The sequence below is a fragment of the Abramis brama genome (genome assembly GCF_963993115.1).
Source record: "Abramis brama genome assembly, chromosome: 6".
Lineage (NCBI taxonomy): Eukaryota > Metazoa > Chordata > Actinopteri > Cypriniformes > Leuciscidae > Abramis > Abramis brama.
The window spans coordinates 7413922-7440034 of NC_139968.1; the positions used below are offsets into that span (position 1 = coordinate 7413922).

At 38.5% G+C, this 26113-nt stretch overlaps 1 protein-coding gene across 2 annotated transcripts in view; it reads right to left on the bottom strand.

Moving 5' to 3' along the window:
* The window catches only part of armc9 (armadillo repeat containing 9), a 57332-nt gene that overhangs the window by 27460 nt on the left and 3759 nt on the right, over positions 1-26113 (bottom strand). The window contains exons 5-15 of one of the 2 annotated variants that reach the window (XM_084116626.1): positions 25847-26002; positions 25558-25650; positions 21722-21746; positions 20651-20808; positions 20446-20544; positions 16325-16360; positions 14728-14762; positions 13974-14085; positions 13254-13346; positions 12140-12230; positions 10869-10992 (exon numbers count right to left, since the gene is read on the bottom strand). In XM_084116626.1, coding sequence (XP_083972752.1) covers positions 10869-10992; positions 12140-12230; positions 13254-13346; positions 13974-14085; positions 14728-14762; positions 16325-16360; positions 20446-20544; positions 20651-20808; positions 21722-21746; positions 25558-25650; positions 25847-26002 — 1022 coding nt within the window. The remainder of the gene's footprint in view (positions 1-10868; positions 10993-12139; positions 12231-13253; positions 13347-13973; positions 14086-14727; positions 14763-16324; positions 16361-20445; positions 20545-20650; positions 20809-21721; positions 21747-25557; positions 25651-25846; positions 26003-26113) is intronic. The other variant, XM_084116627.1, reaches the window with a different exon arrangement.

Below are 26113 nucleotides of genomic sequence, written 5' to 3' on the forward strand. Positions count from 1 at the left end.
TGCATATACCACCCCTGAGTCCGTACCATCCACTTCGCCCACGCCACTGTACAATTACAATTTTGACAATTCCCCTCTCACGTCTGAGTGGAAGAACCGAATTATTGCCAAGTTAAACAGCATCCCCGAAGTTTTTGCAAAACACGATTTGGACTTTGGCAGAACGGACATGGTGAAACATCAAATTAAACTCTTGGATCCGACACCATTCATCCTCAAGACCTGGATGCAGTTAGGAACCATCTGCAAGAGTTGCTTGAGACAGGAGTGATTCGTGAATCCGACTCACCTTTCGCCTCGCCTATCGTGGTTGTGAGGAAAAAGAACGGCAGCGTCAGACTCTGTATTGATTACAGAAAACTCAATCTACAGACAATTAAAGATGCATACGCACTTCCAAAGCTTGAAGAGACATTTACAGCACTTACAGGTTCACAATGGTTTTCAGTTCTTGACCTAAAATCAGGTTATTATCAAATAGAAATGGAAGAGAGTGACAAATGCAAAACAGCCTTCGTTTGCCCACTGGGGTTTTGGGAGTTCAACCGATTGCCACAAGGGGTCACTAATGCACCATCCACCTTTCAACGTTTAATGGAAAGATGTATGGGAGAAATGCACTTGAAAGAAGTGATTGTATTTATTGATGACCTGATTGTTTTTGCACCAACATTAGAAGAGCATGAGACAAGACTGATGAAGGTTCTTTATCGGCTAAGAGATTTTGGTCTGAAGCTCTCGATCGAAAAGTGTATCTTCTTCCAGACTTCAGTCCCCTACCTGGGCCACGTTGTATCCAAGAACGGTGTGGACACAGACCCTGCTAAAATTGAAGCTCTGAGATCTTGGCCAGTTCCTAAAAATCTGAAAGAACTCCGTTCCTTTCTTGGATTTGCTGGTTACTACCGTAGATTTGTACAGGGCTACTCTACTATTGTAAAACCTCTTCATGAACTCACATCAGGATATCCACCATCCCAAAAGAAACTCAAGCCCTTGGTCAAGCCAGAACAATACCTTAACCCAAAAGAACCATTTGCGGGACGTTGGACATCTGCCTGCCAAGAAGCGTTTGCCACCATCAAAGATAGACTCACTTCTGCTCCAGTGCTTGCTTTTGCCAACCCACAGAAGCCTTACTTGTTGCACACCGACGCCAGTTCTGTTGGGCTGGGTGCTGTTTTGTACCAAGAGCAGGAAGGACTGAAGAGGGTAATCGCTTATGCCAGCAGGGGTTTGTCGCGGAGTGAGTCAAGATATCCAGCACACAAACTGGAGTTTCTTGCCTTGAAATGGGCTGTTACAGAAAAGTTCAACGATTACCTGTACGGAACAGACTTTACCATCATGACCGACAGTAATCCGTTGACTTACCTCCTCACTTCTGCCAAACTGGATGCCACCAGTTACCGCTGGTTGTCAGCGCTCTCTACATACTCCTTTAAGATCGTCTACCGAGCTGGCAAGCTGAATGCGGATGCAGACGGTCTTTCACGTAGACCCCATGGAAATCCCTTCAACGATCTGATGTCCCAGAAGGAGAAGGAGAGAATACTCAGATTCACAGAGCAACATCTTGATAGTCCAAACATCATATGCATTGATCAACAGACAGTGAAAGCCCTCTCTGATCGCCAACTGGTATGCAGTTTCCCTGATTCATCCCCCAGCTTTGCCCTTGTGCATTCTCTTTCAATGTCCACCGACAGCCTGCCGGATAGCTACACTGCTGACGAGCAGTTTGCATCCGCAGTGGTTCCCCAACTGAGTCTCGCTGAGATCGCAAGCAAACAACATGCTGACCCGGTGCTCACACATGTCATCGCACAGATGGAGACTGGCAAGTCACCACCACCCTCCTTGCGGGAGGATCTGCCAGGGCTGCCACTTGTCTTACGAGAGTTTAATAGATTGGAGCTCCAAAATAACATCCTTGTACGAAGAAGGCAGTTCGGGTCCCAGGTCCAATACCAGCTGGTGCTACCACAAGAATGTCGTGCTGATGTCCTGACTTGCTTGCACGATCAAATGGGCCATATGGGCATTGAACGCACTTTAGATCTGGTCAGAAGTCGATTTTACTGGCCTCGGATGGCTAATGATGTACAGACCAAAGTGAAGACATGTGAGAGATGTATAAAACGCAAAGCACCACCAGAAAAGGCCGCACCATTGGTCAACATCCGAGTTTCACATCCACTCGAACTTGTATGTATGGATTTTCTATCACTAGAACCCGATAAAAAAAAAAGCAAAACAAAAGATATCCTGGTTATTACTGATTATTTTACAAAGTATGCAGTTGCTATACCAACCCCAAATCAAAAAGCAAAAACTGTGGCGCGATGTCTCTGGGAGAATTTCTTTGTTCACTATGGTATCCCCCAGAAAATCCACAGTGATCAAGGTCCAGATTTAGAATCTCGAACAATAAAGGAACTTTGTGCGCTCACAGGAATCCAGAAGATAAGAACAACTCCATATCACCCAAGAAGCAATCCAGTAGAAAGATTCAACAGGACCCTGTTGGATATGCGCGGTACACTGTCTAACGAGAAAAAAACCCATTGGAAGGATTTCGTTAAACCTCTCGTACATGCATATAATTGCACAAGACATGATACTACCGGATTCACGCCATACGAACCTATGTTCGGTCGCCAACCCCGACTCCCGGTTGACCTCGCTTTCGGCCTCCCTGTCTCCAAACCTTGCCTGAACCACTCGGAGTATGTTCAACAGCTGAGGGAGAACCTTGAAAAGAGCTATCATCTAACATCTGAAAATGCAGAGAAAATAATGCGGAGGAACAAAGCCCGGTTTGATCGAAACATCATTGCATCTGAACTGGAAGTTGGAGATCGTGTGTTGGTTCGCAACGTCAGGCTCAGAGGAAAACATAAGATTGCCGACAAATGGGAATCAACCATCTATGTGGTAGTTAAGAAGTCCCTAAACCTGCCCGTTTACACTCTAAGACCTGAGAACGCGGGCAAACCATTAAGAACTCTACACCGAGATCTACTCCTTCCCTGTGGGTACCTACCTGCTGCGTCTCAAGTTCGGTCAGTACCTGTCAAAAAGCCAGTTCAACAAGTCTTACCCGACTTAGATCTTGAGGTTGAATTGTCATCCGATGACGAAATCTTGCCAATTCATTGGTATGAGCCACGTCCATATGATCCTGTCCACTTCACTCCCACCATGGACATTTCAAGACCTTGTCCAGTGACCAGTCCTGTCCAAGTGCCACCATCGGACCCATCTCAGGTGCTATCATCCACGGCACCTGGGAGGGAACTAGCAGCATCTGCTGCTGAATCTGAGTCAGAAAGAACGGAATTGGAGCCCCTGACACAGCCCGTAGCTCTGGAAGCTCCAGAACCCATTTCCCCTATTGAGTCAGCAGAGTGCAGAGTCCCCTATCTCGAGAGCAGACTCCCTTGATGAGTTATCCTCTAGTTCACCTGTTTCAGAGATCAACATTTCAGCTGACTCACCTGTTCCTGAGGAAAACTCGCCTTCCGACTTTGCCTTCGAAGGTGATCAGCCTCTACGACGCTCAACTCGAGCCAGACGATCACCCCAACGATTCCAGTACAGCGATCTGGGTCATCCGCTGTTGAAAAGTATGCAGTCACTCTTTGATGGACTGGGAAAAGTTTTCTCCCTCGCCACCATGGATGACGGAGGGGACTGTTTAACCTCCTCTGGTCAGTCACCGTGATTGCCAGCCAGTCCATGAACAGGGACGTACATGAGATTAAGGGGGGACCCTGTAGCCAGGCCTTTTTCTGTCTGTGTTCCCCAGTGCCTTCCCCTTTTCCCTGTCCCACTGTGTAGTGATTCGCCCTGCCACTAGTGGCGCTCTAATAAAGTCATGGCACCCCTACGGCACTTCCTGTTTCACCTCCGATGCTCCCAGCTGTGGACTGTGCTTTTCGGGTGATTACAAGACCCACAGAAAATTAATAATAACTTTGTGGAAATTAAACGGAAACTTCTCAGACTCGACGGTGAGTTTCTAACACTTATTACCGTTTGCATCCTTTAGTGTGAGCGGCATCATTTGTGTTTAAGTGAGTTTGTTTGTTGGAATCGCTACTTTCGGTTTTGCGATGTCCTATAGTTTCAATGTTAATTCTCCCGAGGAGGACCGCTGTTTGAGCCTTGATTTTAAGAGTTTGAGAACTCAAACTTGAATTATATTATTATCTGCGTCTAGTGTGATGTTTAAACTGTCCTCACATTGACTGGTGTACGGAAATTCTTTTCCGTTCTTTAGTAATGTGAGGTTGTGTGAGCGCTAACATGTGCTAACGGCAGTGCTAAGTAAAGCCATTTACATATATAGAGAATTGGTACTGCGCTAATGTTAGTGCTAACCAGAGCCGTTTTTTGGTGAAGCGGTGATGAATTTGTTATGTTGCGCAACTGAAAAAACCCTAAGAAACTGAGGAAGTGTTTTAATTATGGTTTAAATTATTTATTGTGAAATGAATTGTATGAAGTATTGATGGGATTTACTCCTGAAATGTTACTAGTAACTGAACTTTATTATTTTTGATAATTTTGATATTTGTGTTTATGGTGTGTTTTTCCTTTGACCTTGTTTAGGTCAGGTTTTTTATTACCCCCACTGATTCCTCTGCAAGAGGTGGCGAGCCGATACTGGTAGGACTTGTTCTTTTTGTTTTTTCCTTGCCATTGGATGCCAGAGCTGGATCCCAACATAAAGACTTTTTTTGGTTATTTTGAAACACGAACTGAATCATGAGTTCTGAACATGGACTAGATAAAGGATCATATGAACTAAATCTTGCTCTCTGAACAAAGAGTGCACAAAAGGACTTTTCCTTTTTTTTTCTCCCCCCCTTGTTTTTTCTTTTCTTGCTAAGAGGCCATTGAGTGTGGCCATTGTTGTTATTGGTTGTTGTTGTCTAGTGTCTGTTGTATTGTTTTATGTGTTGTGCGTCAGTTACAATTTGCAAATATATTTTTTTATATGCATTCTAATTTCGGTCATTGGTGGTTTATTTCTTGTTTCATTCACAACGAGCTCCTTAGTGAACCAGCGACTGTCAGATGGTTGTTGCAATACTAAGCCCTCTTTCCTGTATTATTTCTCGCAGAAGCATATGTTACAATTGCATGCTATAATCTCAAAATTGCGAGAAACAAGGCAGAATTGTGAGATATAAATTTGCAATTAAAAATGGTAATTGGAACTTTTTATGTCACAATTCTGACTTTTGCATTAGTTTGCAAAGACCCTTTAGTTACTGTTGCTATGTCTGAGACAAGCCACGCCTCTCTCACGCCACACATCACGTTCTCACGCAGTGAACAATACATCGCGGAGCAGAGAGGACACACAACACACTGAAACAGGACAGACCAGGTTACTTTTGATATGAAACAAAGTCTCAACTTTCAAATTTGGTAATTTTTAAAAGAAATTTAAACAATAAATAACGCTTTGTGGCTCTTTATTGTGTCTGACTGATCGCTGTAGAGTCTCAGTTAAAGCTGCTCGTTAACCGATCATCTCTTCCTTCTAGTTCATGAATGAACATCAGAAGGAATGTTGTTTTAACCACGGAAAGACGTCAGTACACACCGTTTTTTAAAGTTCAAGACCACCTACGTTAATCTACTAACTCTCCTGACTGCTTTGTCGGACAAAATGGCGGATTCGGCGGATTATGATTGGTCAGATCGCCTGTCAATCAAACTCCCTGCCAAGGGTGAATTGCGAGTATCTTGCAATTTGGACTTTATACCTGGCGATGGCAAGTTTCTCACAATTCTGACTTTTTCTCTCGCAATTAGGAGTTTATATCTCACTTTATAACCCAATTATGACTTTTTTCTTAGAATTTTAAGATATAAACTCGCAACTGCAAGAAAAAAGTCAGAATTGTGATATAAAAAGTCGCAATTACCTGTTTTTTTTGCGGCGGAAACAAGCTTCCAAGATTAGTTTACGTCACAGCCATGAACCTACTTGCTAGTTTGTTGCAGGTCGTATTGTTCCAAAAATGTTTTTGAAAACTGGAATCATTAATATTTGTTTTAAATGTTTCTTTGGTTACACTTTATTTTAATGTGTCCTCGTTAAAGTGTAATTATACAACTAGATTAAAAAGTTCGTCGAGACAAACTTTAAGTTGGCTTGAGAAAGCTGGACCAGAAAGTTTGAAGAAGTTAAAAGTAGTTTGGAGTTTAAAGTAGTTTCAAGTTTAAATTAGTTTAAAGTTTAAATTAGTTAGAAGTTTAAAATAGTTTAAAGTTAAAATTAGTTTGAAGCTTAAATTAGTTTAAAGTTTAAATTAGTCTAAAGTTTAAATTAGTTTGAAGTTTAAATTAGTTTAAAGTTTAAATTAGTTTAATGTTTAAATTAGTTTAAAGTTTAAAGTATTTTAAAGTTAAAAAGTTGTTGGGGGTTTTCTAGTGGGTTGCTAAGGTGTTCTGGGTGGTTGCTAGGCAGTTGCTAGGGTGTTCTGGGTGGTTGCTAGGCGGTTGCTAGGGTGTTTTTGGTGGTTGCTAGGGTGTTCTGGGTGGTTGCTATGGTGTTGCTAGGTTGTTGCTAGGGTATTCTGTTTGGTTGCTAGGGTGTTCTGGGTGGTTGCTAGGTGGTTGCTAGGGTGTTCTGGGTGGTTGCTAGGGTGTTGCTAAGCGGTTGCTAGGGTATTTTGGGTGGTTGCTAGGGTGTTGCTAGGCGGTTGCTAAGGTATTTTGGGTGGTTGCTAGGCGGTTACTAGTGTGTTCTGGGTGGTTGCTAGGCGGTTGCTAGGGTGTTTTAGCGGTTGCTATGGTGTTGCTAGGCGGTTGCTAGGGTGTTCTGGGTGGTTGCTAGGGTGTTGCTAGGCGGTTGCTAGGGTATTCTGGGTGGTTGCTAGGCGGTTACTAGGGTGTTTTGGTGGTTGCTATGGTGTTGCTAGGCGGTTGCTAGGGTATTATGGGTGGTTGCTATGGTGTTGCTAGGGTATTCCAGGTGGTTGCTAGGATGTTGCTAGGTGGTTGCTAGGGTGTTTTGGTGGTTGCTATGGTGTTGCTAGGTGGTTGCTAGGGTGTTCTGGGTGGTTGCTATGATGTTGCTAGGTGGTTGCTAGGGTGTTTTGGTAGTTGCTATGGTGTTGCTAGGGTATTCTGGGTGGTTGCTAGGGTGTTGCTAGGGTGTTCTGGGTGGTTGCTATGGTGTTACTTGGTGGTTGGTAGTTGTCACAGATGGTTACTATGGAGTTTGTATAGTTCTTAGCATGATCTTGGTATGATTTAGCACTTAACTAATCGCTATTAGCATGTAGCTATTCACTGCTAGCATGTGTAGCATGTTGGAAGTGCTGTTTGCTAGCATGAGTCAAAAGAGCCAAACCTCATCTCTATACAATGTTCTGATACAGAGATATAGGTCTTGCAAAATGGTTGCTAGGGTACTCAAGTTTGGTTGCTATGGAGTTGCTTGGGAGCTGGGAGCTTTATACGTACGAAGTTTAAAGTGGTTTGAAGTTTAAATTAGTTTACGAGTTTTTGAGTTTTGAGTTTATAAGTTTAAATGAGTTTAGAGTTTAAGTTTAAATGAGTTTAGAGAGTGTGTGTGTGTATGTGGGTTCACACACACACACACACACACACACACTCAGAGTTTATGAGTTTAGAGTTTATAAGTGTATAAATGGATGAGTTTATAAGTGTACACGTTTTTGAATTTGGTTTGTAAGTTTAAATGAGTTTTGAGTTTATAAGTTTAAATGAGTTTACAGTTTATAAGTTTAAATGAGTTAAAGCTTAAGTTTGAAGTTTAAAGAAGTTTAAAGTTTATATTAGTTTGAAGTTTAATTTAGTTTGAAGTTTAAAGTAGTTTAAAGTTTAAAATAGTTTGAAGTAGATAGATAGATGAGTTGATTAGTTTAATTGAGTCTCAATGGCTTATATATTATATAGAATGGCAGTTTGAATTAGTCTTCAAGGTATTTTGATTTGAATTTTCGTCGGTTGGCCAGTTTGAATCTAGATTTGAATTTTTTAGAACTCCCCAATGTAAGTCAATGGGAGTTTTTCCGAGTTTTGATCGGCAATATTAGGAAAACCGTAAGTCCGATCAGTCTGAAAAGATATAGCAACTCAAGTCAGAATAGTCTGAAGGTCTGAGCCGAGTTTGGAGTATGTAGAGTTAAAGCTCTAGGAGGAGATAGGGGATAAATTTTTAGTAAGAAGAATAATAATAATAACTAGATGCAAAAGTTCGTCGAGACAAACTTTAAGTTGGCTTGAGAAAGTTTGGACCAGAAAGATTGAAGAAGTTTAAAATAGTTTGGAGTTTAAATTAGTTTAAAGTTTAAAGTAGTTTGAAGTTTAAATTAGCTTAAAGTTTAAATTAGTTTAAATTAGTTTAAAGTTTAATGTAGTTTAAAGTTTAAATTAGTTTGAAGTTTAAATTAGCTTAAAGTTTAAATTAGTTTGAAGTTTAAAGTAGTTTAAAGTTAAAAAGTTGTTGGGGGTTATCTAGTGGGTTGCTAAGGTGTTTTGGTTGTTGCTAGGTGGTTGCTTGTGTTTTCTGGGTGGTTGCTAGGGTGTTGCTAAGCGGTTGCTAGGGTATTTTTGGTGGTTGCTAGGGTGTTGCTAGGAAGTTGCTAAGGTATGTTGGTGGTTGCTAGGCGGTTGCTAGGGTGTTTTGGGTGGTTGCTATGGTGTTGCTAGGCGGTTGCTAAGGTATTTTGGGTGGTTGCTAGGGTGTTCTGGGTGGTTGCTAGGGTGTTGCTAGGCAGTTGCTAGGGTGTTTTGGGTGGTTGCTAGGCGGTTGCTAGGGTGTTCTGGGTGGTTGCTATGCTGTTGCTAGGCGGTTGCTAGGGTATTCTGGGTGGTTGCTAGGCGGTTGCTAGGGTGTTTTGGGTGGTTGCTATGGTGTTGCTAGGCGGTTGCTAGGGTGTTCTGGGTGGTTGCTAGGCGGTTGCTAGGGTGTTTTGGGTGGTTGCTATGGTGTTGCTAGGCGGTTGCTAGGGTGTTCTGGGTGGTTGCTAGGCGGTTGCTAGGGTGTTTTGGGTGGTTGCTATGGTGTTGCTAGGCGGTTGCTAGGGTGTTCTGGGTGGTTGCTAGGGTGTCTTGGGTGGTTGCTAGGCGGTTGCTAGGGTGTTTTGGGTGGTTGCTAGGCGGTTGCTAGGGTGTTCTGGGTGGTTGCTAGGCGGTTGCTAGGGTATTCTGGGTGGTTGCTATGGTATTGCTAGGCGGTTGCTAGGGTATTCTGGGTGGTTTCTATGCTGTTGCTAGGCGGTTGCTAGGGTGTTCTGGGTGGTTGCTATGGTGTTGCTAGGCGGTTGCTAGGGTATTCTGGGTGGTTGCTATGGTGTTGCTAGGCCGTTGATAGGGTATTCTGAGTGGTTGCTAGGCGGTTGCTAGGGTGTTCTGGGTGGTTGCTATGGAGTTGCTAGGCGGTTGCTAAGGTATTCTGGGCGGTTGCTAGGCAGTTGCTAGGGTGTTCTGGGTGGTTGCTATGGTGTTGCTAGGTGGTTGGTAGTTGTCACAGATGGTTACTATGGAGTATTTATAGAGTTCATAGCATGATCTTGGCATGATATAGCACTTAACTAATCGCTATTAGCATGTAGCTATTCACTGCTAGCATGTGTAGCATGTTGGAAGTGCTGTTTGCTAGCATGAGTCAAAAGAGCCAAACCTCATCTCTATACGATGTTCTGATACAGAGATATAGGTCTTGCAAAACGGTTGCTAGGGTACTCAAGTTTGGTTGCTATGGAGTTGCTTGGGAGCTGGGAGCTTTAAACTTAAGAAGTTTAAAGTGGTTTGAAGTTTAAAGTAGTTTACGAGTTTTTGAGTTTTGAGTTTATGTTTAAATGAGTTTAGAGTGTGTGTGTGTGTGTGTGTGTGTGTGTGTTCACACACACACACACACACACACACACTCAGAGTTTATGAGTTTAGAGTTTATAAGTGTATAAATTGATGAGTTTATAAGTATAAGAGTTTTTGAGTTTAGATTTTATAAGTTTTAATGAGTTTAGAGTTTATAAGTTTAAATGAGTTTAAGAGTTCAGAGTTTATTAATTTATGAGTTTAAGAGTTCATAAGTCTATGAATTCATGAGTTTATAAGTTAATTAGTTTATAAGTGTATGAGTTTAGAGTGCATTAGTTTAAATGAGTCTCAATGGCTCATATAGTATATAGAACGGCAGTTTGGTTTAGTCTTCAAGGTGTTTAGATTTAAATTTTGTCAGTTTGAATTTTTTAGAACTCCCCAATGTAAGTCAATGGGAGTTTTTGAATGAGTTTTTTCGAGTTTTGATCGTCATTTTTAGGAAAACCGTAAGTCCGATCAGTCTGAAAAGATATAGCACACCGAGTCAGATCAGTTTGAGCGTCTGAGCCGAATTTGGAGTATGTGGAGTTAAAGCTCTAGGAGGAGTTTGAGTTGTAAATTTTTACGGTCAGAAGAATAATAATAATAATAATAATAATAAGTTTAAATAGGATTTCAATATGTTGGCTCTCTCAAGCCAACTTAATAATAATAAGTTTAAGTACAATATCAGAAAGTTGGCTCTCTCAAGCCAACTTAATTATTACTGAGTAACAGTAATTAACTACATGTGCTTACTATAGGGTTAGGGTTAGGGTTGGATAAGGGTTTTTGTTTACAGTTAGTTGCATGTAATTATGCCTAATTTATAGTGATTACTACAGTAAATACATGTAATGTGTAACAAGGACGCAAGTTGTAATTTTTACCGTAAATAAAAGTAAATTTTAAACTTTGTACTTTAAACTTTTTAAAAGTGAGAAACAACTGAAAACATATTATTACAGTCTATTTGCTATATTACCATTTATATTAACAGAGTGACATACCTGAGGCTGAGTTTCTGCAGCGCCGCAAGCACGTTTTCTCGAGTTACAGACTCCTTCTCTTCAGTCTTCAGACAGTCAAACAGAATCCTCAGTAAAGAGGGTATCTGAGACAGGTACATGCGCCCTGGGAGTGCAACAAGACCACAATAAACACATTTCAGAACTTAAGACAGAGGTGTATAGACAATTTATACATTATTGCCATTGTAAATATGTAGAACCAAAAATTTTGAGAATTGAGAACCAGAAATTAATTAAAATTTTACATTAATCTGTTTGGGCCAGGGCCAAAAAACGTACTGATGGGAAAAAAGGTAAATGTTTTACTGTCAATAGTGATATCCATCAACACAAGAATGTAGAGTAGCGATCAGAGCAACAAATCTGCGTGACTAACTTTTACACAGAGAATTCTAGCGAGTGATGGTCAATTATGTGCATTCCTACATTTAGCCTGTGGAAATTTGACCAAACAACAGTAAATGTGACCATACCTTAAAAGGGTATTCTCAAAATGGGCTTTCAATAAAACTTGGCTGCCTATGCGGTAGATTGGCGAAACAAAAAAACTGAAATCGTGCTACATGACTAGAGAAACCAGGTAAATAGGTAATAGACACCCATAATGCACTGGGCATGTTGTTGTCCAAGACCACTCCTATTGGATACACTTGACCAGAGTCAAATACCGGCTTGCTTGAGTAGGAAATACTTCTTAGCAAATTTAAGTCACAATAATGTTAACTATAATAATGAATGTTTTCATATTGTTCTATTTTTTACCATAACGCAGTTTATTTTCAGAGATAAACCTACTTTTACAATAAGTGTTCTGTTAATAATCTGTCAAATCAACTGTCTGTGGGCGGGGATACAAAAATGTGGAAGTATAATCTGTAGTCAAGCGTCTAGACTTTTGCTGACAAATAAACGTGAAATTTTTAGGCCAGGGTAACACGGAGAACGAGTAAACATTGTTCATTTACATTGACTACCAACATTGTAACAGTACAAAGCGGACTGAAAATCGTAAAGTTCGAAAAACGTAAAAAAAATGCGAAATGGCGGAAAAAAGGTGGAAATAAAAAAATCCACAAGCTCAAATGATTCAGGGGCAGATTTTTTATTCTAGCCCATAGAGTTCTGGAGGTACATAACAACTTTGCTTATTATAGCGCCACCTAGAGCGATGGAGGGATGTGTGCGTTTATGATTGGTGGGTCCTTGTTTGCTTAACTGTTTTAAGGAAAAAAAAAATAGTTTTCACTTACCGTCACACAATGAGGCAAAGGCATTGATGAGTCTTGCCATATACTGTCTGACAATCTCATTTTTGGATTTTATTAGATGAAGAACAGTTTTCTGTAAAGTACACAAAACGATTATGTACAAAGTTACTCTTGGTACAATGTGTTGTCTGCAAAGGACAATTTCATTTATTCTGGATTATAGTAACATGAGATATTATCTTCCAGCCTGCACAAAGACCGAAAGACAGCCGACTAGACTGTCCCACAAGGAACTAGATGACACTGACTGGAAATTAGTAAAGTCACGTTAACTGCTGAAACCTGATCATCCACATTTATCACAAATACCTGAGATGACACATTTTAGAAGAGTTTGAAATGTCAGTTTCATAACTGTCCTCATCGTGAACTTCCAAATGCAATCTGAATACATTGGAATGATATAAAGGGGGTCGATTAAAAAGGGTCTATTTTCAAAACTGATTTTGCATACTATCCAGGGATGCAACGATATGAACATTTTGGCCGATACCGATAACCGATTATTCTTTATATTCGAAAGCCGATAAACGATATATTGGCTGATAAATCTAAATCCAAATTATTATATAATTTTTGAGAGCCTGAATACAAAAACAAAAGTCTCACCCTTAAAATCCATGTCCCAAGCACACAATTATAATGTACTCATTATAATTTTATGTAGCCTATATGAGACTTGCATTGCACTTAACTATAACTATTAACTATATTTCCTTTTTGAAGAGATTCATAACATTTATCGGCCGATACCGATTTGGTGGCCGATATATCGTGCATCCCTAATACTATCCTAATATATAGTCCATATAGAGAATGGGCTAAACATGTTTTTATGTGGAACTCTGTTTAATTATAGTAACATAACAGAAAGAGAGATGTTCGACACTGAACATTGATAAGCATAAAAAAATAAATCTTTGCGTATTTGCATTGATAGCATACAGGAGGTTAAGAGTTGGAAATAATGTGTCAAAATAGCTAAACACACAATATCAGCGCCCCAATAAATGATGTTATTTTAAAACTTAGGCTATCTTAGAATTATAAAATGATCCAACATGCAGTTTTCCATGACAAGGAGTTTGTTAAGTACCTGTTCGGTACTGTACCGCTCCAGAAGATCATTGCTGATGAAGGCCTGTAGAATTGTGTCTCTTTGCTCACCATGGAGAGATCGAGTCAACCTCTGCCGACCAATGGAAAATTACAAGAAAATTGGCATGTGATGCGAATGCATATTCCATAGGACAGAAAATACCTCAAAGAGACTGAGATAAAACAACAAAATATCCCTTACAAAACTAAACTAACCCTTAAGTTTAAAGGATTTACATTTGCAGTTTGGCCATGCACACACTGCAGTGGTTCTTAGCATGTTTCCATGCGATTGCTCAGGTATTTTCAGTGGATGTCAAAAGATCCCACTCTGAAATCTTTATCATTTTCTTGGGTTTGAGCAATACTAACAGTGATCCTTGACTTAGAAAACTCATCTAACTGTAGTAATTCTGATGTTGTGGCAGAAACTATGGGATACATCAGGACCGATTATGGTTGGGTGTCATTGAAATTTTAACGATTCCGATTCTTATTGATTCCTAATTTAAAGGTAAAAAAACCCCAAAACGTATATAATTCATATTTATTCTAAGTCTTATTGCAAAACAAGAGTCTTGAATTGTTTAAAGTCATATTAAAATGCACACAAAGGAATCGATAAGAGGAATTGAAATTATAATTTTAAAACATGTATCCGATTCCCAACCCTGCGATCCCGCCAGCAAAAGTGCTGTTGTTTTTCGTTCTGAGTTACCCAGCGCAAAGCTTGAAGCAGCAAAGCCTTCAGTCGATCTGATCCGTTCACGAGGTCTTTCTTTAGCTTTTCGTAGTCCAGCGAAGGCAGCAACGGCACGTCTTTGGGTCTCCTGCGAGCAGGAAATAAAAAGATGACAAATCGGCACATGAGATCTTGCTCTTCAGGTTACAGCCGGGAATTCTATGGTGTAAAAAAGTAGATCACGTATCCAAGGTCTGGTTGGATTACATTTACAAAATTACATTTAAATGACTTGGAAAGTACAAGATGCCAAAGTTAATAAGCTGGCTGAGATAATATTTTAATCAATTTAAAACATTTAAAGAATGAGTGTCTGTAAAGACTGTCTAGAATGCAATTATTTTATTGACAGCTGTAGATTTTGACATATCAAATATTTATAATATAATACCGCTAAATATATTTATATATACCATAATAATATTTTATACTTGCTTCGGGTCAATGAAAATTATTTAATTCTGGGAAGAAAATATAGTCTGTTTTATATTCCACATAACATTTTTCCTCAAACAATGTAAATGGGTCTTCATACTTGAAAAAACTAATATTTTAAAAACGGGGCCATACAAACAGATCAACATATTTAGGGGTCTGGCATAAAAAAAAAAGTGTGAAAACCCCTGATCTACATCAAGTTATCAAATGTTTAGCAGATATACCCTCGATTACTCCCGAAACCACTGTCCACCAATCTTTTTATCAATCTCAAAGTAAAAAAACAACTTACTGAGGTGCGACAGATGCCCTCAGCAGTGAGGATGCCTAAATCAAGAAGAAAAGAATAATTTGTTGATACATCGGCATGCAAATAGAAACAAAATGGTGTGTGTGTGTGTGTGTTAGTGAACTTTTCACTAGTTATTCTATGAGAGTCTAGCTCAATGTGAGTATTCAGTAATAAACTAGCATGCGTTTTACAACAGTTGCGACCGCATGCAGTACGGGGGGGTTACGAGTACATGCAGTGAATGACCTGAAACAAATAAATGGCCGGTCCGCAAAGCTAGAAGGTTCTAGGACGGGGCGTTAGTGAAAGGAATTCCCCAAGATCATTATAGCGCTGCACCTGCGGGATCTAATTTCCAACAGAGCAAATTCTGGCATCTCAAGGATGCAATTAGACTCTTTCCCATGGGGGAGGGATACACCGAAACCCAGGAGAAGGTGGATCGAGTGATCATTATTTGAAGTATAAAGACTGATATATAAGATATTCAGGTACATAACGCATGAGGACCTTTCCCTGCCAAATGTAAACATCCTTCTCAGAAGGGCTGTTCTTATAATACAAGTTTGACTTCAAACTGGTTTGAGGAGAACATTCCGGATGGTCAAAGTTATTCATGCGAACATTCCCAAGTTTGGCAAATCTTAAGTGTTTGCTTAGGATATTTGCAGTCGGTCTGCGTATGTGGATTTCACAATGAGGGTTTGCACATAATGAGCCTATCCTGGTTGAAGGAAGTCTCTTTTGCTCACCGAGGCTGCATTTATTTGCTAAAAATACAGTATAATCAGTACAGTTTAAAATAACTATTCGAATATGCTAAAATGTAAATGTCAAAGCTGAATTTGCAGCATCATTACTCCAGTCTTCAGTGTCACATGATCCTTCAGAAATCATTCTGATATGCTGATTTGATGCTCAAGAAACATTTATTACTATCAATGTTGCTTAATATTTGATCAATGCCACGCACCTGGCATATTGTGTCATTATAAAAAAATATATATATATATATATATATATATTAATTATTGTTTTTTTTTAAAGATAATAAGACTTGTTTTGAGAAGAAATGTTGAATTAAGTTGGCATATTACTTATTTTTGGTGTATTTATTTTTTCCTCCTTCCTCCTTCAACAGAATCCGGTGACTCATGTTTCTGAAGCTCAAAACCTGCCACTGTTAACAAGCACAGGCGAGCAAGAGATTTGTTTATCTGATGCCTGGAAGTCAGAGATTATATCAAAAGGGAAAAGGAAATATTTTTCATGCTATGAACTGCAATATATAGAACTGTTGTCAACTCTGGGGAACTAGAGACAAATAAGTGAAACAAAAATACTAAGCAGTCTTCAAAGTATTCAGCATTATGTGCTTCCTTTGAGATTCAGCAACAATGTACATGCCTGTTGGACAAAGTGGATCATTCTTAGACTGAACAAGAATGTACGTCCCATGACACTAAGGTTGGGAACTGGATGAACTAGTAGGCTTTGGGACGAAATACAAAGGAGGAAGAAGACAGGCAGGGCTAATGGTTACACAGGCAAGACCAGGACGGCAGGAAGTACGACGATGAAACATTCAGCAACTTACATATCCATCATCATAAGGGCTCATAGAGTAATATCCCTTCATGAACAGATGGTCAGACACACACAAACAAACACAGGAAGAAATGATTGAGGACACACCAGCTCCAAAAGCAAGTCAAATATCAAACATTTTAGGGAATGGCAGATTATCCAACCGATATGCGATTCTTAAGAGGCTCTGAATGTCAGGTTTTCAATATTACAAATACTCATCACATACGTTACTGTATGTAACACTTTAGTTGCTTTAAGTTAATAAATCATGATAGAAGCTGAAAAACAAACAAACACATATCCATAAAAGCAGTACATTAAAAAAAGCTCCAATTAGTGTATCTTTAAAGTTGTGTCACATTAGTAAACTTTCAATGAAAGTTTGCCGGCCAAAAGGGTTCACTGTCCATTTTTTAAAAGTGTAGCGATGTATGAACTACGGTATGGTAATTCATTACTGTAATAATATGAAAAATATTGTTTTTATTTAAATGAGCATTAATTAAAGTGACAAATACTACAACAATCTATAACTGTAAATTTTTTATTCGCATTATGGTAATGACAATTCGATTTCCATGCATTACGGTAATGACAATTTGTAAGTAAATGGGCTTAATTGTTTCGAATATAGTCACAATGCAAAAGTCAAAGTAGTTTTAGAATAAGCTTATTTTAGTTACAATATTTTTTATCATATCTTTATTTTGATTTTGGGGTAATACACCAAATATGAATCACACTGTCTGAACACACAAGCGAAATTTCATTTTCGAATCTGTGCGTGGAAATCTTTAGTTTGGATTACTATTGAATTGACTGGATTTCGTCAGCGAAAATTCACCGAACAGCGGTAAATGTGAACACAGAACGTGCTTTTTTTATTTTAGGCTATTTTTTATATAAATGTAAGAAACGGGTAGTGGAATGAATAATAATGAAAGGTATATCTTTTAGAACACCATGTCAAAGAAAATATGAAAAATCATTTTGCACTTAAAATTAAGCTTATTTTAGGATTACTATGATTTTTGCAATTGTTAAATCATTATCTTCATGATAATCAAGCACATTTCCTTCGAAATTGGTCAGTACTGTAATGCATAAAAAACTATTTTCATTACTGTAATGTGATGACAAAAATTACTAATTACATATTCTGGTAGTGTTCGCCACATTCATTTATGCTGATTTCTCACCATTGAAAAAATATAAAATATCAAACATAACATTTCTGGAAGCATTATGGTAATGAGAATGGATTTTTTTTTTTTTTACACAAAAGACGTGAGGCACAACGGTCAAACACATTTGGGGGAGGGGGGTGGGGGGGTGGGGGGGGCATATCGCATATAAAAAATAAAAATAAAATAGTTATGTGTGCAAATTCATAACTGTGGTGATTGAGTGAGTTGCAGAAGGTATGTCATGACGGACATGATTTAAAATTTCTCGGTTTCTGTGCTCTCAACAAAATTGTATTTTGCATTTGTAACTACTTTCATGACAATTAAGCATTTTTAGTTGTCCCATCCAATTCTTATTAACGTAAAAAATAATAATAATAAAAAAAACATTACCATAATGCATCCAGACATTTTATTTTTGAGACTGTTTTGTATTCTCAGTGTTGATTCATTACTGTATGGAAAATAATATTTTTATTATAAATTAAAGTGGCAAATAATACCACAATCACTTATTCAAAATTTGCTTTACGGTAATGAAAATGACATTTTTATGCATTACGGTAATGACAATTTGTAAGGAAAATATGTGCTTAAATGTCATGAATATAATCTCACAATGCAAAAGTCATAATAGTTCTAGAATTAGCTGATTTTGGGTACAATATGATTTATTATACCTTTATTTTGAATTTGGGGTGAATTTAAGTCATTAAAGGAGTAGTTCACTTTAAAATGAAAATTAGCCCATGATTTACTCACCCTCAAGCCATCCTATGTGTATATGACTTTCTTCTTTCAGACGAGATATATTAATAAACACCCTAACGCAACTAAAAAAGTGCATCTATCTATGATAAAAGTGCATCTATCCATCATAAAGGTTGATAAAGGCCTTCTGAAGCAAGTTTGTGTAAGAAAAAAATACATATTTAACACTAACAAAGTAAAATTCTAGCTTCCGGCCAAACTAACATATACACAGTGAGTCTGCGCCTAATGCACATCTTACGCAACTTTTTCATGGATAGATGCACTTTTTTCATGGATAGATGCACTTTTATCATGGATAGATGCACTTTTTTCATGGATAGATGCACTTTAATGATGGATAGATGCACTTTTATGATGGATAGATGCACTTTTATGATGGATAGATGCACTTTAATGATGGATAGATGCACTTTTATCATGGATGGATGCACTTTTATGATGGATGGATGCACTTTTATGATGGATAGATGCACTTTAATGATGGATAGATGCACTTTTATGATGGATAGATGCACTTTAATGATGGATAGATGCACTTTTATGATGGATAAATGCACTTTCATGATGATAGATGCACTTTTATCATGGATAGATGCACTTTTATGATGGATAGATGCACTTTTATGATGGATGGATGCACTTTTATCATGGATAGATGCACTTTTATGATGGATAGATGCACTTTTATGTTGGATAGATGCACTTTTATGATGGATAGATGCACTTTTATGATGGATGGATGCACTTTTATCATGGATAGATGCACTTTTATGATGGATAGATGCACTTTTATGATGGATAGATGTACTTTTTTGAGCTTCAATCTGATGGTTGCAGTTCACTGCCATTATAAAGCTCGGAAGCGTCTGGGAGTTTTTTAATATAAGTCTGATTATATTGTCTGAAAGAAGAGAGTCATATATAGTCCAGTCATTTTAAGCCAAAATGGGGGTCAACCTTGAACAAATTGCAACAGAAGCAAACTCAACTGATTTTGTATCCTCAATATGTCCTGAGTAAGGAAAAAAAAGCCCCGAAGAATCCCATTAGGGGAAAGTTTCGAAAAAGACCCAAATATAGCCTATTCATACGCCTATTCATTCTTTTTTCATTCTTAACAGATCTAAACATTGGGTCTAGCCAGGTGATAATGTCTTGTTGAATCTTGTTGACACATAACAGTAAAAGACTTAATGTTAAGGTCTGAATGGGACCCATTTAGGCTACCCATGAGCATTAATACATAGAGGCAGGAAGAAGTACTTTAGAAACCAGCCTTTATTAATTATTATTGCAGAGATGGGGTTTGGGGCTGGGTCTGTGGGACTGTTTCTTTTTATTTTACCTACCTTTTGCCTCCTGCATTCCCCTTACCATTGTCTCCTGTTCTTCCCTCAGACTCGTCCCCCAGAAACAGTCCCACAGACCCAGCCCCAAACCCCATCTCTTAAAAAATAATAAAGTCTGGTTTATTCCTGCCTCTGTGTAGTAATGCTCATGGGTAGCCTAAATGGGTCCCATTCAGACCTTAACATTAAGTCTTTTACTGTTATGTGTCAACAAGATTCAACAAGACATTTTCACCTGGCTAGACCCAATGTTTAGATCTGTTGTGGTATTTATGCAAATTAGCACACACGTAATTAGATTATGCACCGTTTGTCCATGTTAACAAATAATTTTAAAAAAAACTTGTAATACATTTTTTGTTTATCTTGATGTAAGTAATCAACTCAGTAATTTTCATGGTGATATCTAAAGGTTAAAATGTTTACCCTATTCACGTAAGAAAAAGAATGAATAGGATATATTTGCTATAGGCATATAGCTATAGGCTTTTTTTTCCTTACTCAGGACATATTGAGGATACAAAATCAGTTGAGTTTGCTTCTGTTGTAATTTGTTCAACCTTTTTTCATAAAATGACTGGACTAATACACCTAGGATGGCTTGAGGGTGAGTAAATCATGGGCTAATTTTCATTTTAAAGTGAACTACTCCTTTACGTAATATGTACAGAGTACAGACTGAACAAAGTGTCATTTGTTTTGGGTGCAGTGTGAACAAAGCCTAATATTTTGAACAGTTTGTGCTGAAAAATAAATAAAACTTTTTATCCAACATTCTGGTAGCCAAAAGCACAGAAACAGTGAACGCAGAGACTCACAGTGCCGGGTCTGGTGAAGTCTACACTCTGAGCAGCGCTCTGTCTCATGTGACTGTTGAAGAGCTGCATACACACACCCTGCAGGTACTCTGGGGAGATCTGCAAAACATCAACCACATTCCCTTGAGCGTTTTAGCTTTGTCATGTGCAATAATCAGACTTTTTTTGAATTGTGGGCGTAATGTGGGTCTTGGTGTTTGCTTGCCATCTTTCCACGGACTGTGGCCTCCAGTGAATCCACCAGCTCGGCCGTGACGCCGATGAGGTTGTGATGGTCGGCCTGCAGCTTAGCGAATCTCCTCATGTAGATGGTGGCCTTCCTTTCTGCCTCAGTCACATGGAGCTGCATTTGCTGAATCACTTCTGGATGACAAAAAACACAAAGTCAAATCAGGGGTTGGTGTGCATGCATGAGGCAAAAGAGTCACATCAGGACAGAAAGTTAACAATTTCAGGGTATAACAGTGCATTTTAACCTAAATGAACACTAAAACGGCTAAATAAAACCAGTACTATTGACAAAAATCTACATATTTGTATTATTATATAATATTTAGTGCTGTCAAATCGATTAATCGCATCTAACATAAAGGTTTGTAAAAATGTGTGTAGAAACAAACACACACACACTCACACACACATTTACAAACCTTTATGTTAGATGCGATTAATCGCGATTAATCGATTTGACAGAACTAATTATAATATTAGGTAACACTTTATTTTACAGTGTCTTTGTTATATGTTACATGTACTTATGCAACTAACCCTCAACCAAACCCTAATCCTACCCTAACCCTATAGTAAACACATGTAGTTAATAAATATTACTGAGTACTTAAATGTATAACTACACTGTAACAATGACACCTTAAAATAAAGTGAATTATATTATATTATAAAAAATGTAATTACTTCCCACCATCATGATTTACAATGCGACTGGAGATTCAGGATTAAAACTACTTCCTCTATATGCTTCCCTCTCCTTTTGACCAAGGAATTACTTACAACAGTCATTTGTGATACTAGATAAAGATTTTGTAAAAAAATCTTCATAAAAAAAATATCCAATATCATTTATACCATGTTAACCAAAGTTTTTCTGACAGGTGCAATTTCATTTGCACAGAAAAACAGAAACAATCCCATTATTAGGGACAAAATTATGCCAAGTTTAATTAAATAATTAAATGTTATATTAGAATTTAGCCTATTTTGGGCTCTACTAACAATACTTCAGTAACAATCTAGGAGCTGCTTCAGAATAACTCACCTTTGTTGCCTTTTCCACCATCGTTCTGGTTTCTTTGTGTTAAGGAGTCATGCCAACAAGTCATTTTTCATTTTGATGGATTAATGTCAGCAATTTTCCTTCCCCTTAAACACCATCAGTTTACTCATTAAACACTATTCAGAGGACTTGTTTTCACAATCCACAGCCCATTGTTCTGACACAACACCAGAACATGTGCATTTTACGACTATATACAATACACTTGCACAATGTTTAATGATTACGCAATCATAATCCTCAAGCTTTCCTATATTACGACAGAGATTCAGCCATCAATAGCTGAGGTAGACAATTTATTGTTTATTGTTCATTCAAAATTCATTCAAAGGTGCATCGTTCAGCTGCTCTTACACAATTACTAATTAAATGCTCACGGCTATTTCAGGTTTCGGGTAAACTATTTAAGGGGGATGATGTGTCATAACATTACCTGTTTCAAAGGCATGTATCACTTTTAATATGGTTTATAATTAGGTTCAGTGATTTAAACATTCCACTAATTGTTTTCATTATTGCTTTATAGTAAAAGGAAATACTACACACTGCCAATACTGCATTTTTGTTCTGCTTAATATCTTTATGGAATCTGTGATACATTTTCTTCAGAATTTTTTGATGAATAGAAAGTTCAAAACAACAGCATTTATTTGAAATAAAAACGGTGTAACATTATAAATGTGTTTACTGTCATTTAAACGGCAGCTTATATACTCTATTAAAAATTATTATAATAATATAATTTTTTTGGGGTCATTGAAACAGCATTTTATGACACTTCTTAAGTAATTATTAGTATATGTACGTTTTAAGTGAGATGAAGGTTATTAGTCATACTAGTGCAAAGTGCCCGTGCAAAATCAGTTTTTGTGTGTGTTTTTAGTAATTGTTGGTTCGTTGTGTTTGAGTGCTCATTGTTACAATTACACAGCAAAAGCTCAGTGACATTTTTATTTGTGCATGGTAGAAAGCAATAACGTTAAGCGCACCAGAATGAAATATAATATTCCGAAATAAACAGTGCAGCTGACTTACAGATTCAGTTAACATCCACAAATTAATAAGCCTGCCACAGTGAACACACACACACACACACACACACGTTTCTGTAATTTATAGATAGATAAGTAGTCTAGAACACAAATGGTATGTCCTCATGTCGCCACGTTAAAGGGATAGTTCAGGATTTTAGACATGAATCTCTATAGCTTCCCCATAAGCAGTGTGGTGCATTGACCATGACTTACCCCCGACAGCGTCCTGTGAGCCGAGCTCCGGTCCAGTTTTGGTCAAGATGAAATTAGTCCGGCAAGATTGCTGGGGTCACGGCAATAAAGCTTTTTTCTTCTCAAATCAATATGTGTTCAAAAGAGTGATATATTTGCGTCACTAAAACGTTGTCTATGGAGAGGTCAGACCTCGTAATGGCTTGGCACTATTTTCTCCCCTGTCATATCACTGCGCGCTGCCGCTACCTACAGCCAGCTGGGAGCCGCGCAGGCGCACACCACTTTTTCAGTTGTTCGGCAGTGTTTACAGCTGGCGTAACTCGTCATCTGTGTATTCAGGTTCGTAAAGATATCCTTTTGGCTGTGTGTTGAAGTCAATGTTGTCATCGTCGCTGCTGTAGTCAGACATGTTATCGTTCTCTTTACGAGCTGTAAACAAAGTGACACGTGCGCGGCTCCCAGCTGGCTGTAGGTAGCGGCAGCGCGCAGTGATATGACGGGGAAGAAAATAGTGCCAAGCCATTACGAGGTCTGACCTCTCCATAGACAGCGGTTTTGTGCTGCAAATATATCACTCTTTTGAACACATATTGATTTGAGAAGAAAAAAGCTTTATTGCCGTGACCCCAGCAAACTTGCCGGACTAATTTCATCTTGACCAAAACTGGACCGGAGCTCGGCTCACAGGACGCTGTCGGGGGTAAGTCATGGTCAATGCACCACACTGCTTATGGGGAAGCTATAGAGATTCATGTCTAAAATCCTGAACTATCCCTTTAAGATCACATGACCAACAGAATACTGATTTATCTTCATATTATCTTCATTATCAGATACCTTTGTGCATTAACCTGTAACACACTGTTAAACGCATCTTTAAATCGTTCACAATCTACAACACTCAGGCATGAAAACAGGTCAGGGGTAATAAAGGTGAGAAGGATGCGGCATATATACCCCCCCCCCCCCCCCCCCCCCCCCCCAAAAAAAAAAAATGTAATGAGTGAGTAACGCGTAAGAGTTAACACGAACAGATGAAATTCTCACTTATTAATAGAATTTAACTATACTCCACAGTGATGAACGCCCCCAAAACCCTGTAAGCTGCATTGGCATAGTATTACCAGTGTTTGTCACAGGATTTTTGGATCACTGTGATGAGTGGACCTTTACCACTCTAGGGGGGTTCGGGGGCATGCTCCCTCGTAAGAAAATTTTGTGATTTTTAATGTTAAATTCATCAATCTGGTGCAAATTAAACAAAGAAAATTTCAAAACTCCTTTAGTTACAGTGTCTGTCTACATTACTGCTACAATAATAGTTATAATATTAATCCCATGATAGTAATAGCCATATATTGTAAAACAAATGCACTGAAAAAGAGGAAACTTTCATAGTTTTGTACTAATTTCTATACTTGAAAGAGTAGCTATATTTCTATACTTCACATTAAAGATGTGATTGGGCTAGCCCAGTGGAAATCAAGAAAAGAACCAATGGGCCGCTGATCTACGTGTTTCATCGGGTGTCAGAGAAAAAAAACAATTTACTACTACTATTTATCACGCATTAAAAATGCCCCAAACCAGTCGTCTGTATGATAATCTGAAATAAGGACTGGTGAGCCGTTGTCCTGCTTCACTTCACAGATGCTGAGTGAAAGGAGAATTATAGAATAAAAGGATACTCATTTATATGACACTTTATTCATCAGGAGAACAGCTCGTTCCGCGCGTCATACGTCGTCCTTTCAGTTTCGGTTTTCAATCGATCAAGTTTTTTTCACGTTCTCTCAATAAACCACCCCTTTCAATCCAATCGAAATTATTTGTAATAGAAGTTTTTAACGGGTTATGTACTTGTTATTAATGTTTTTATGAAATATCTCTAGTGAATGCATTATCATATCACCAATTATTTACCGCCATGCGAGCCATAAATAAAGCTTGGCGAGCCGCATGAGGCTCGCGAGCCGCGCAATGAAAAACACTGCACTAACTGTTGTTCCTGCTCGCTCAGCGCTCACGGCGCCCGCGCCCGCTCGCGATATCATCTCGCCCACTTCTATGTCAAAATTAAAAATAATGACATTGGCAACATCGCTGTCTGTATCTGACAGGACAGTTAACATTGTAAGCTAACTTACCTCAGGCTTGCTTTCCGACGTGCGGTTCTTTGTTCGGCAGTGTGTGTCCAGTTGTCAGACTCGCGGTGTAAAAGACTTTGAAAACATCCCCCCCCCCCCCCCCCATAAATATTTTCTCATCGGATCTGCACAAATCACGTAGGTGACCCTTTTAGGTTTTAAAACGGCGAATTTCGCCGAAAGGTGAGGAGTTTTCATGCCTGAACACTTCTGCTTTTTTCTGCTTTCCACATACAGAAGCAGTTGCCGTGAGATTAGAAAAGGGACATTCGATAAGGTTCAATGAGTCAATAAAAGTTAATAATTTTCATTGAGAAACCTACTGAAGACAGAACAAATATAATTATTACCCAGGATTAATTAAAACTACTTCATCTAAGTACTTGCCGCTGGACAAAGGTGTATATATATATATATATATATATGGGGAAAAAAAGGATACATATAAAATCAGAAGCCTCGGTTTGTTTGACGCTTTCAGAGTCACTGAAAGAAACTTCTCCAGCCTTTCTCTCAACTCTGGCATCCAGGAATCCTATGATCAAGTAGAGAAAATATGACAACACTTCAAAACTTCATCTGAAGTGCTCAGTGTAACTGATGTTTGCCACACATAAATATATGAATTTCTCAATATGCTAGTATGAAGTTTTCAAAGCAATTTTTTGCAGTGACTTTTAATCAGCTGGTTTTTTGGTGATTGTTAGTGTGTGTGTGTGTGTGTGTTGCACCTGGAAGAGCTCTTGGAAGGACGGGTGCACCGTGGGATTGGGCACAAACGGCAGGGCGTAGAAGGGCAGGAATTCAGTGGTCTGGCTCAGCGCCGCCCCTCTGGTCTCCAGATACTGCTTGAAATGTGTGATCCTGTTCTCAAACTCTCCTTTATCCTGCATTACAGAGTTATGTTTTCACATTAAATAAAAACGTTATCACATTTGACTGAAAGCCAATACAATGTCTATTAAATATTGATTTAAATCACGCATTTGACTGAACGA